We start from the raw sequence: 11,044 nt of genomic DNA on the forward strand, positions 1-11,044 counted from the left end.
GTGGGGCCGTGGCGGGCGAAGCCACAGTGGAGGGCATCCCTGCCTCCGTGCTGCACCGGGAGGCCGCCTGGCCGCCTCACCGCCTCTGCACCTCAAGGGCCACTCCTGTGTCCTCTGCATCCATCTGCACAGCTGCACTGGGCTGCGGGTGCGCCTGGCTTTGCTGGCCCTCTGGACGGAGGGACGGACCTGGGCAGCAGATCCGCTAGGCTGGCCAAGCTGGGGCTGGGCCGACATCAGTATTATTTATTTGCTGTTTTAATTTATTGAGTTCCTTTCTGTCTCTGTTCTTTGTTCAGGGAAGGGACGGCAGGACCACCCTCCTGCCATCCATCTGTCTGTTCATCTGTCTGTCCGTTTGGGCAGGGTGGGTCCAGAGCTGAAGGGCCCTCCAAGGACAGAGTTGTCTGGGGGCTGGGGCAGCAAGGGGCCAGCCGGTGGATGCAGCACCGGCAAGCTACTGTAAACTTCAAAGAATTCCTGCAAGATATTTTTATAAACTTTTTTTCTTGGTTGTTTTTGGAAAAGGGGGTGTGGGGGACCCACTGGGCAGGGCTGTTTGTGTTTCAGTTCCTTGCTCTTGGTTATTTCTGCACACACACACACACACACACACACACACACACACACACACCCAGTACAGTGAGCTCTAGCCCAGGCCTGTACTGCAGAAGCAGCTTTGCGCTCGTCCTGAAGTGGGGCAGCCCAGAGCACCCTGATAGCACCACCCAGGTGCTCCTGGTTTTGTGTGGAGTAGGGGCTGGGATGATAACCTGGGCAGCTTTCCTCTCACACAGGATGGCAGTGCACCGTGGGGCTTTTAAAATTAAAATGAAAAATAAAACAAAAATCAGGATAGAAAGAGTCGGCATGTGCCTCAGTGGCATGTTCCTGCTGTCCAGAGTGCAGCCAACCTGCCTGCCCACCCAGCTGCCCCACCGCCAGCTGCTGTGTTCTCCCCGTCCTGCTGGCGTAGGGCATGGACAGCACGGAAGGTCCCATGCATGCCTCTGCTGTGAGCGTCCACTCTGCTTTGGGTGTCCCCGCCACTCATGTATAGATCTTAATGCTTCTGTTACATTACACTCTGCCACAGGCTTGGACTCTATACATAAGAGAAAGCCAACACCTGTAACAGCAAAGCCCTGCAGCACAGGTGGGAAGGGAGCTGAAGCAATACCTCACGTTAGCTTTCCTCTTTTGTACTTCGACATGCGGACTCACGCCGAGCCATGGAGTGGACAAGACCACCCAGTGTACCTGTCAGACAGCTGTGAGCAACTGAGTCCAGGAACAATAAATTCCTTCCATAAAGACAGCTGACGCAAGGTTTCCATGCGGGCAGGGTGGGCACGGGAAGGGCCCAGGATGCCGTGAGGCAGCCTGTCCCAACAGCACCCAGCCAGGGCCCACCCAGCTGCAGAGAGCAGAGCCAGCATGGGGGCTGGGTGGCCAGAGCAAGGGTCCCAGATGGCCTGGGGAACAGCAGTTGGGGCTGGTAGCAGGGAGCGGCAAGGAAACTGTCCAGCCTCCACATGCATGGCCTCCCGTGGCACCTGGCCTGTTTCCTGGGGCAGAAACCTTCCCTCTCTTCGCTGGGGAGAATTCTGGTAAGGCTCTGGGACCAGCCCTGAAAGTGGGGGCCCAGGAGTGGCAGCAGCCTCCAGACTTAGGTCGGAGGGGTTGACAGCTGCCCCACGTGGCTGGCAGGAGGCCCCGCGCGTTGTGCAGTCTTGGAGAGCAGTGCTGCACACAGCATGCAGGCTCTAGTTCAGCACCTGTGCCAGCAGGGATCTGCAGCACCCTGGCCTGTGCCCAGACACATCTGTCCTTGGCCTGCTGTGATGAGCAGGGTTTCTTGAGGAAAGCAGCAGCTGCATGCTGCCCAGGACTCAGCTTTGGGCTCTTCTGTGGTTCTGCAGAGGCCTGCCCCTTGCGACCAGGGCATCTGTGGTCAGACTCGAGGCCAGCTGGGGAAGAAGGGTTTTATGGGGAGGCAGGGTCCTCTGCTCCACCTGTGTGTGCTGGGCTGCCCAGAGGTGCCTTGGGGACTGGCCCCAGGCTCCCACTGCTCACGTGTTCAGGGAAGGGATGTGGCACCAGGACACAGTCAGGTACATGATGGGCTCGGGTTCCAGCTGCTGGCTGCAGGCAGAAGTCCTGTATCTGCTTTCCTCAGCTGCCACGTGGCCTCTGAGTGTGCCCTCTGCTGAGCCCCAAGAAGAGGCCAGCGGGCAGCTGCCTAGAGCGCCCCATCTACATACTGCCACACCCTTGTGGCCAGGAAGGCCCTTGTCCTGCAGTCCCACTGTGGGTATCACACATCTGGTTCCAAGTGGCAGAAGCTAAAACCACCTCAATCCATACTTCTGTCAGTATTTACGTAACAACAGGAACACACAGACCCTGAGCACCCACGAAAAGGCTAAGGAGGATCTGTGGAGGATGACCTCTGGTCCTGATCACTGGTCCTCAGATAGCTAACAGCGGGCACACTTGGGGTGGGGCAAGCCTGCAGACAGGCACAGGCCAGGCCAGCCAGCCAGTGCCACATAGTTCTGCTGGCCAGCTGGCATAGAACCCAGCAGGCCTGTGCCCCCACGAGGCAACGGGACCCATAGGCAGATGAGCAAATTCTGCTGCCAGCTGCAGTGGGTGCAGCAGAGCTGGCCCTCACCCCATGCCAAGCTCCCAGCGGAGGGGCCGGCTCCTGCTGACAGCTGCTGTGCCTGAGCCCCTTCCCCTTCTGTTTCCCTTCCCCAGGTCTAGCCTGCTCTCTGCCACCAGCCAGGAAGGCCAGTTGATACAGGAGGGGGAGAAACCAGTGGGAGAAGTCAAGGCAGAGGTGCCACAAGCTGATGGAGGTGAGGGACAGTGTCCCTGACCTGAGGTCTGCAGCAGCCTGCTGCGCTCAGTCCTAGACCCAGGTGCTCGGCACTATGCTTTTATGGGTTATCTGGTTAGGCTGTCAAAAGATTCATATTTCAGATGTATTAGTTCCCCCTTGCTGCTGTGACAGGTGACCACACTCACAGACTTCCTGTCTACGGTCTTATTGACGAGATGCAGGAGCCAGCGGGTCTGTGCCCTCTGAGTCCCACTCCCAGGGTGCCCTGCCCCAGGAGCTCCTCTTGCACCTGCATGGCCCCCTTGACTCTCCCTGTCCCACCCTGCCTCCATGCTAGGCTCTGGGCACCCTTGGCAGATGGTCTCCACTAGGTTGCGACCTTACTTGCAGCTGCACACCTCCGGGCTGTGTGGCACATGAGCAGCTTCCAGGGACCGGGAACCCGCCTATGGACACAGGTCACAAGCCTTCTTGACACAACAGCAGGACAGACACCCTCTGTGGTCATGCACTGCCCTTGTATGTATACCTTGTGGGCCACCTGCTCTTAGGAAAATGGCCAGTTTTGCAGCCAGACTGTTTCTCTCTCCGCTTCCTCCTGCAGAAGCCTTCCATCTTGCCTGCCCCAGGAGCCCCTCCTGCACCTGCATGGCCACCCTGGCTCTCCCCGAGGACTCTCTTGGGCCTCCTCCACCATGTGTATGCTGTGAGGCGAGACATGTCCACAGCCCTCCTGGCATCATCCCTTCTGCTGAGACAAGTGTCTCTTCCAGAAACCCTCCACGCGGCCCAACACTGGCCTCCGCTTTCTAGCCACGGGCCAGAGACCGCCCGGCCTCACCCTCAGAGACCGCCCGGCTTCACCCTCAGCTTTTCCTCTGTGTCCCTTCCTGACTGATGTACGTCTCAGGGATTCAGACAGGCAGTGAGCTCCTCGAGTTCTCACACACCACAGTGCTTCCCAGCTACCTGCCCTCACTGCCCTCAGCACGCTTGGACAGCTCCATCAGGGTGCCCAGCACCTCCCTCCTAGTGCTCCTGAGCCTGCCCACAGCCTCTGCCCATCTTGCTGTGCCGCTCCACCTCTGTGCCTGTGCGGGAGCACTGAGGCTGCAGTTCCACCTGGCTGCTCAGGAATCTGCACCGGGCACTGCCCAGTACCTTGCTCCTGGGACCCAACTCTGCATTCAGATCTGCTGCCACACTGACCACACGGACTGGCTTAGGAGAACACAAACCTGTTACCTTGTATTTCTACAAGTCAGACCCGCACTGAGTGTCTCCGGGAAGCTCAGGGCAGTCCTCCCTCCCTCTGCAAGGCTGGATCTTCCTCAGGCTGCCGCCCCTTATCTCCCTGTCTGCGCCCCCTTCCGTGTGAAGGACCCTCACGAGGGCAGCTGGCCCACTAGGGTGACCTAGGCTCACTTTCTACCTCAAGGGCCGTGGGGCAGGATCCCTGATTCTTACACAGCCGTTGCTACAGTGGCAGCAACACAGTTCTAGGGGCCAGAATATGACGTGGGGTGAAGAGCAGGAGCTCCACGCATTAGGCTGAGCCTCTGTAGTCACCTACCTGCATCGGCAGGGAAACTGAGGCAAGGCCCCAAGGCCCCCGAGCTGGCCAGGACTCAGGGTCTCGAGGCAGAGCCAAGCAGTGGACACAGTGCCTGTCACCCTCAGAGGTGCAGGCTGGGCCCCTGGGGGCTCACTGTCCAGTACCCCACAGGCTGCAACAGCCCTCCTCCTGCTGACCACTCCTGCCTGGGTGGACTCCATCAGTGGGCTGCAGAGGTGCCAACATCCTGTGGGCCCAGGGGTTGCACTGCCCCTTCCTGTTGGGCCGTGTGCCTCCTGGACAGCTCCCTGATGAGCCCTGGGGCTGCTGGTGAATGTGCAGACAGACCTTGTGGATCCCTCCGGCAGTTCCCTCTAGGAAGCTGTAGCTTTGAGGCACCTCAGTCCCTGCCTTGTCCTGTGCTCCTGCTTCCACCACCCAGGGGGTGACTGGAAAGGAACCTTTGGCCAGGCCAGCCCCTCCCTTGCCCACAGCTCCCCTGCAGCCAGCACACAGCCTGGGGTCAGGTTCAACGCACTTTCTGAGGCTTCTGTGGGGACAGAGCCAGGGTAGGTGGCACCTGGGGTGGTGGCTCTAGCCCAAGGGCTAGGTTGGCAGGCCTAGGGCTAGTCAGGGCACCTGGAGCTGGGTGCTCTTCCCCCAGTCTCAGGCAACAGTGGGCAACTCTCGGGAGCTGCTGTGGAGGGCACGGACCATGAGGGCCTGAGGCGGCAGAGATGCAAGAGCAGCTGTCCTTGTAGCCACACCAAGCACAAGGCCTAGGATGCCCCTCCGCCATGCAGGCAAGGCGGCAATCCCTGCCCCGTATGGATGAGTGCCAGGCACAGTGACACCCTGCTCCCACCCCTTCATGTGAGTAGGCTGAGGACACACACAAGGCTCTGACCTGAGAGAATTCTGTTTATTACGACTGAACAGATGAACTAAAGCAATCTCTGCCTCTGCTGCCTGTTGCATCTCCTTGCAAAGCCTTGGCCCAGCCTCAGCCTGGCATCTGTGTGCTGCGGGCCTTGCTGGGCTTCGGGAGGCAGCAGGAAGGGGTGACAGGAGCAAGCAGCAGGTGCGGGCCCTGTGGGTCACCTTGGCCCTCCCTCAGAGTCTCTTTAGAGCCAGGATCCAGGCACACCAAGGGGAGGGTCTCTGAAAAAAGCCCTACCCAACTCAGAGCAGGAACATGGGGCTGCAGGCCAAGGCTCTGAGAGAGGCCCATCTCCTATGAAGTGTGCCTTTCAAAACAACAGAGCCCCTGGGGAGGGTCCCCTAGGAGGGTAGGGGCCACACAGAAGACCCAAAAAAGGAAAACCCCACATAAGAAAACACAAATGTCAGTCCAATAAATGTTTGTTGAATGAATGAATGGATCCCAGGCTCGTTGCTACAAATAGCACTCATCCATCCAACAGGAAAGCCAGGAAGCGCACCGCAGCCCGGTGCCGTGCAGCCTACGTTTGGTGGCCCAAGGCCCTCAGGCCTTGCTGCTGGCGTGCCCAGGCATGTGTGTGTACACGCAGACACACGGTTGTCTCTCTGCACATGGGGGCCCATCCAGCCCGGTGCTCATCTTTCCTTCACGTGGTTCTGTGCCCCTGAGGCCCCGCCGCTGGCCCCATCCCCACTGCCACCCCCAGTGGGGCTGCTGCACAGCACCTCGGTGAGGTCGTCCATGATGGCAGTCTCTTTGGGGTCGAGTAGGCTGAACTCCCGTGTGAAGAGGATGAAGTGAGCGTACAGTGTGTTCAAGTGTCCGTGCAGCTCCAGGGCCAGCGTCTCCTTGAAGTGGGCCCAGTAGATGTGGCCTAGCACGTGGAACAGGTGCCTGCAGATCTTCTTCACCAGAGCCTCGAAGGAGCTGGGGAACTCTCGGCCTGGGGGGAGGTGGCGCGTCACAGGCTGACGGGGGTGGGGGTGGGAGTGGGCGGCTCCCCGACCTGTAGCCGCGGAGAAGCGCACAGCCTCTGTGCCTGGCGGGAGTGCAGGGGCGTCCAGCCTGGCCACTGCCATCTCTTGTAGTCAGGCCCGGCAGGTGGTCCACAGTGCCAGCCTGCTGTCAGGTACTCCAGTGCTCCTCTACGGGCTGGGCCTGGGGTGACAAGTCCCAGGCACCTGGTGCTGGCCCTCTGGCAGCCCAGGGTATGCTTTGGGACCCCCCCCCAGCACTATATAGGCTTGGAGTATCAGCCCAGGGCACCCAGGAGGTTGGAATGTGACAGCCTCACTACAGAGCTGCTGGTGGAGGCTGTTCGGGGCCTGTCACGGCTCCAGGTGCCAGAGTGTGGGCCACAGGGTGCCCACTCCATGCCACAGCTCAGGTCCTGTGCAATGGGCAGGGGTCACCCAGATGCTCCCCCCCACACCCCACCCCTGCCACACCTTAGCCACCCTCCAGTCTGGCGGGACAAGCACTTGCCAGGCCCAGGATGACACCCCCCAGGTGGGCTGAGGTGCTAGCTGAGGGACATACCGTATTTTGTGGGGAACACGTCTTCATCAGTCACCAGTTTCTGCACAGAGCTCATGACGAAGTCGACGTACTGAGGGGCTGTGCACTTGACCTTCTTCCCCCGCTCATCATACCAGTAGTACTGTCTGTGGGGACAGAGCCAGTCAGTGCCTGCTCCTAGCTCACGCAACACCGAGCTACAGTGCACGGGGCGGCTGGCCATGCATGCAGGGAACCAACGTGCTGCCCTTCATTTTCTGCTGTGCTCTCTTTTGACTACACTGCTGAACTGGATGTGAACTCACCATCCTCCTGCCCAGCCCCTGAGGAGCTGGAATGTGCCCATTTCTTTCTATCATGGGGGTGCGTGTCTCTGCCTGGCACTGACTAGAGGGATTCAGCAGTATCCACTTCTGCCGCTGGAACCTGCATCTGCCCGTGGAGCCCAGCACCAGACCACCAACACCCTCAGAAACCCAGACACGCTGGGTGCAAAGCTCAGCATCTGAACCATTTGATCACACAGACGCATGCTGCACACAGAAGAACACAGGCCACCCCTCCTCCTCTGGCACACACGCCTCTGGGAGCTGGCCGTGTCATGACACCTCACGCGTCCACCCCCGAGATGCAGCCCATTCGCCCATGTGCTGCTGAACGACATCTACTTCTTTCCAGTTAAGGTGCCTGTTACACAGTCCTGTGTGGGTCTCTGTCTGGACATCAGTTCTTTCTATGGAAAGGGCAGATACCAGGAAGGCGTCATGGGTCACAGGAAGGACGTGCTTCAGGGCCGGGGCGATGGTTCAGTAGAATAAGCGCTTGCTGGGCAAGCGCAAGGGCCTGAGTTCAATCCCCAGTTCCACAAAACAAAAAAATGATGCGCTTCATCTCAGGACAACCTGCAAACCAATCCGGAGCAGCAGCAGCACTTACACCCAGGGCAGTGTGTCCTCATCAGTTCCCAGCGTTCACACAGGTGTGGAGGCAGGTGTACAGCAGTGCCTCAGAGGGGCTTCAATCTGAATCCCTCTCCCGATCCCACTGGCACTGAGCATCTTCCTTACGCCCTTCTGGCCACTGGGAGGAGCTGTCTCCAAGACCTTTGCCCACGGCACACTGGGCTGTCTTCCCATACGTGCAGAGTACACCTCAGTGTCTGGGTACCGAGACAGTGTGAGAGCTTTGGTGGCATGTGTCCTGCATCCCAGGGTGCACAAAGAGCTTGTTTCAAGACCTGCAGCCTTCATGTGTGTGAGTTTTTCTGAAGTATTCTGGGTTTCAGTACAGTGAGCGTTCTTTCCATACTGCGGACACCACTAGCGGATGAAAGGTGTAGTGTTCTGGATTCCAGCGTCGTGCCATCTGCAGGACGTTGGCCCACTCTTCATTTCCTTTCTCTTACGTGTCCTTCCCAGAGCAAACGTTCTACACCTTTATGAAGTCCACTTGAATCTTTTCCAGGTTCACAGAACTCTTCTAACCCTTACAGACTCACGCTGCACAGACTTAGATTAGTCGATGTTCTCTTCTCTCCTGAGCCTTTCTGGCTTGTGCTCCCAGAAGTTGTCTCTTGAAAGCACTGTCCTTTCTCCACTGAATTTCTCTGACACCCCGACAAAAATCAAAGGCTTTATCTCTGAGTTCCCTTCTGGCTCCTGTTCCATCTCCACTGTCCGCGTCTGTCCCGTGGCCAGTATCATACTGTTCTAATTACTGTGGTTTAACATTAAACCTTAAAACTGTGAGACCCTTTCTTTGTTTGAAAATTATGTTGTTCAAATGGGTAATATTTCTAATTGTATTAATACATTTGTGTGCTGTAGGACTCTCTTAATGGCTGTAGACTGACACTCTACAGTCCACAGCAGGTGTGCTGTTTTATGTTTTCTTCTGCCTTAAGACTTAGGTTTCCTATGTGTATCTTCACCCTGACATAAGTGTTTATTTCATGGAAACACTGCTTTTAAAACTATCACTTAATGGAGGGGGGTCTAATAAATAAAAAATAAAACTTACGAAAATCCTTGCAGCTCTCCCAGATAACTGCGCCCTTCCATCAGAACTAGCTGGACCAGCCATAACACTGATGGGATTTTGATGTGAACTGCACTAGAAAAACAGATCCAGTAGGATTTACGTGTTTTGTATGCTGTGTTTTCTCATCCATGGACATGTACCCCCCGCCCCCCATCGACATAGGTCACTAACGTCTTTCATCAGTGTTTTATAATTGCTAGAGTGTACTTCCTATGACTGCTATGTTTATACCTAAGTATCTTGGTTTAGAGCTACAAATGGTGCTGTCTTACTAATTTCCGTTTCCAGCTGCCCCCTGGCAGTATAAATGACGGTGTGTCTTCTGCCATGTTGACCTGGCTTTATATCTTTACTGCTTGAATTCTTGAGGCTTTCACAATTATGTTTTCTATAAGTAGTTATAACTGCATTTTCTCTTTTCTAATGTGGATGCCTTTTCTTTTTCTCCCCATAGTGTACTGCCAATCTTGAATTATCATGTTTTCCAAACTAGGTCCATTGGATTAAGCTATATAATATATATGCATAGAGGTTTTTAAAAAGAGTTTCCTTATCATTCATTTAATATGTGCTGAATTTATAGCTATGTTCTCATTCTTTATATCAATCATTTACATGGTGTTTTTATTTTTATGTCTTGCTAAAGGTTTACTGATTTTATTGATTCTTTTCAGACAAGCAAATTCGGTTTGACTTTCTGTTTTCAGAAATCAACTTTTTAAAAAGGATTTGTTTATTTGGTACAGGGTCTTGCTTTACCACTTAGACTCACATTGATACCCCGTCTCAGCCTCCCCAGCACTGGGATCACAGGTGTGCACCGTCACACCCAGTTTCAGTGGCTTGCCAGTCAGGTGCTAGGACCACTGAACTATCTCCTTGGCCTACAGAAACCACTTTCAAGATTTTTATTATTATTTCTTTGTTCTGCTCAATTTTGGTTGATTTTTACTTTACTTCTCTTAAGATTATTGATTTGAAATCTATTTATAAAATAAGTCTAAAACAAGTATCCAGTCCTATGAATTTTTCTCTAAGCTTCGCTGCATCCCGTAGTTCTGATTGTGATTTCATTTGTGTTTATTTTAGAACAGCTTCTAATTTCTCTTGAGATTTTCTCTCTGACTACACATTACTCAACAGTGTTACTGACTTTCAAGTACTTACCTTTCTGGTACTGCAGTCCAGTTTCACTCCATTATGGTCAGGTAACTTATTTAGTGTAACTTCAGTTCTTTAAAAATTGTAGAGGGCGCTTCTGGAAGCCAGCTGGGCACTATTTTAGTAAACACTCCCTGTGAACTTGAAGAGTGTGCATTCTTCTGTTGAGGCTGACTGTCCTCCAGAGTGACCTGAGCCCGTGGCCTGCCAGTGGGCTCTGTGTCTGTGGAGTTCTGGTCCTCACCCTGTGGAGGGCAGTGCCCCTGGTGGGCTGCACACACAGCTCAGGGCTCCACATCACCCCCGGAGCAGTCCTGCCTGCAGGCCAACTCTTCTACTTTCCACCATGAGGCTTCTCCTGTTCCTCGGCTGGTAGGACACAGGCCTGCAGGCTCCTTCCAACAGCTGTCCTCCTGGCCTTTTCTACCTTTTCCTCTGAGCCTCCACACTTGGCATCTGAAGTGATGCTAGCACCTGCATCTCGGTATGCAGATGCTGAAGGTGATCCCCACCCCAGCTGGTGCAGGGAAAGAGTCTGCCCTGCGCAAGGCCCAGGTCCCCTCATGCATGAGCCTCTAGGCCAGCTCTGGACTCTGCCCTGCGCAAGGCCCAGGTCCCCTCACCCATGAGGCTCTAGGCCATCTCTGGACTCTGCCCTGAGCAAGGCCCAGGTCCCCTCAAGCACAAGCCTCTAGGCCAGCTCTGGACTCTGCCGTGTGCTGGGCCCAGGTCCCCTCACGCACGAGCCTCTAGGCCAGCTCTGGACTCTGCCCTGCGCAAGGCCCAGGTCCCCTCAAGCACGAGCTTTTAGGCCAGCTCTGAACTCTGCCCTGCGCAAGGCCCAGGTCCCCTCATGCATGAGCCTCTAGGCCAGCTCTGGACTGTGCCCTGCGCAAGGCCCAGGTCCCCTCACGCATGAGCCTCTAGGCCAGCTCTGGACTCTGCCCTGAGCAAGGCCCAGGTCCCTTCAAGCACAAGC

General features: G+C 55.8%; 1 protein-coding gene across 4 annotated transcripts in view; it reads right to left on the reverse strand.

Moving 5' to 3' along the window:
* Positions 1–5,306: 5,306 nt before the first annotated feature.
* Mob2 (MOB kinase activator 2) overlaps positions 5,307–11,044 on the reverse strand; it is a 62,825-nt gene continuing 57,087 nt past the window's right edge. For all 4 annotated transcript variants that reach the window (XM_023722805.1, XM_023722806.1, XM_004637967.2 and 1 more), the window contains 2 exons: positions 6,886–7,010; positions 5,307–6,289 (listed from right to left, as the gene is read on the reverse strand). In XM_023722805.1, coding sequence (XP_023578573.1) covers positions 5,982–6,289; positions 6,886–7,010 — 433 coding nt within the window. In that variant the 3' untranslated portion in view covers positions 5,307–5,981. The remainder of the gene's footprint in view (positions 6,290–6,885; positions 7,011–11,044) is intronic.

This window comes from Octodon degus, unplaced genomic scaffold (assembly GCF_000260255.1).
Source record: "Octodon degus isolate 3935 unplaced genomic scaffold, OctDeg1.0 scaffold00093, whole genome shotgun sequence".
Classification (NCBI taxonomy): Eukaryota; Metazoa; Chordata; class Mammalia; order Rodentia; family Octodontidae; genus Octodon; species Octodon degus.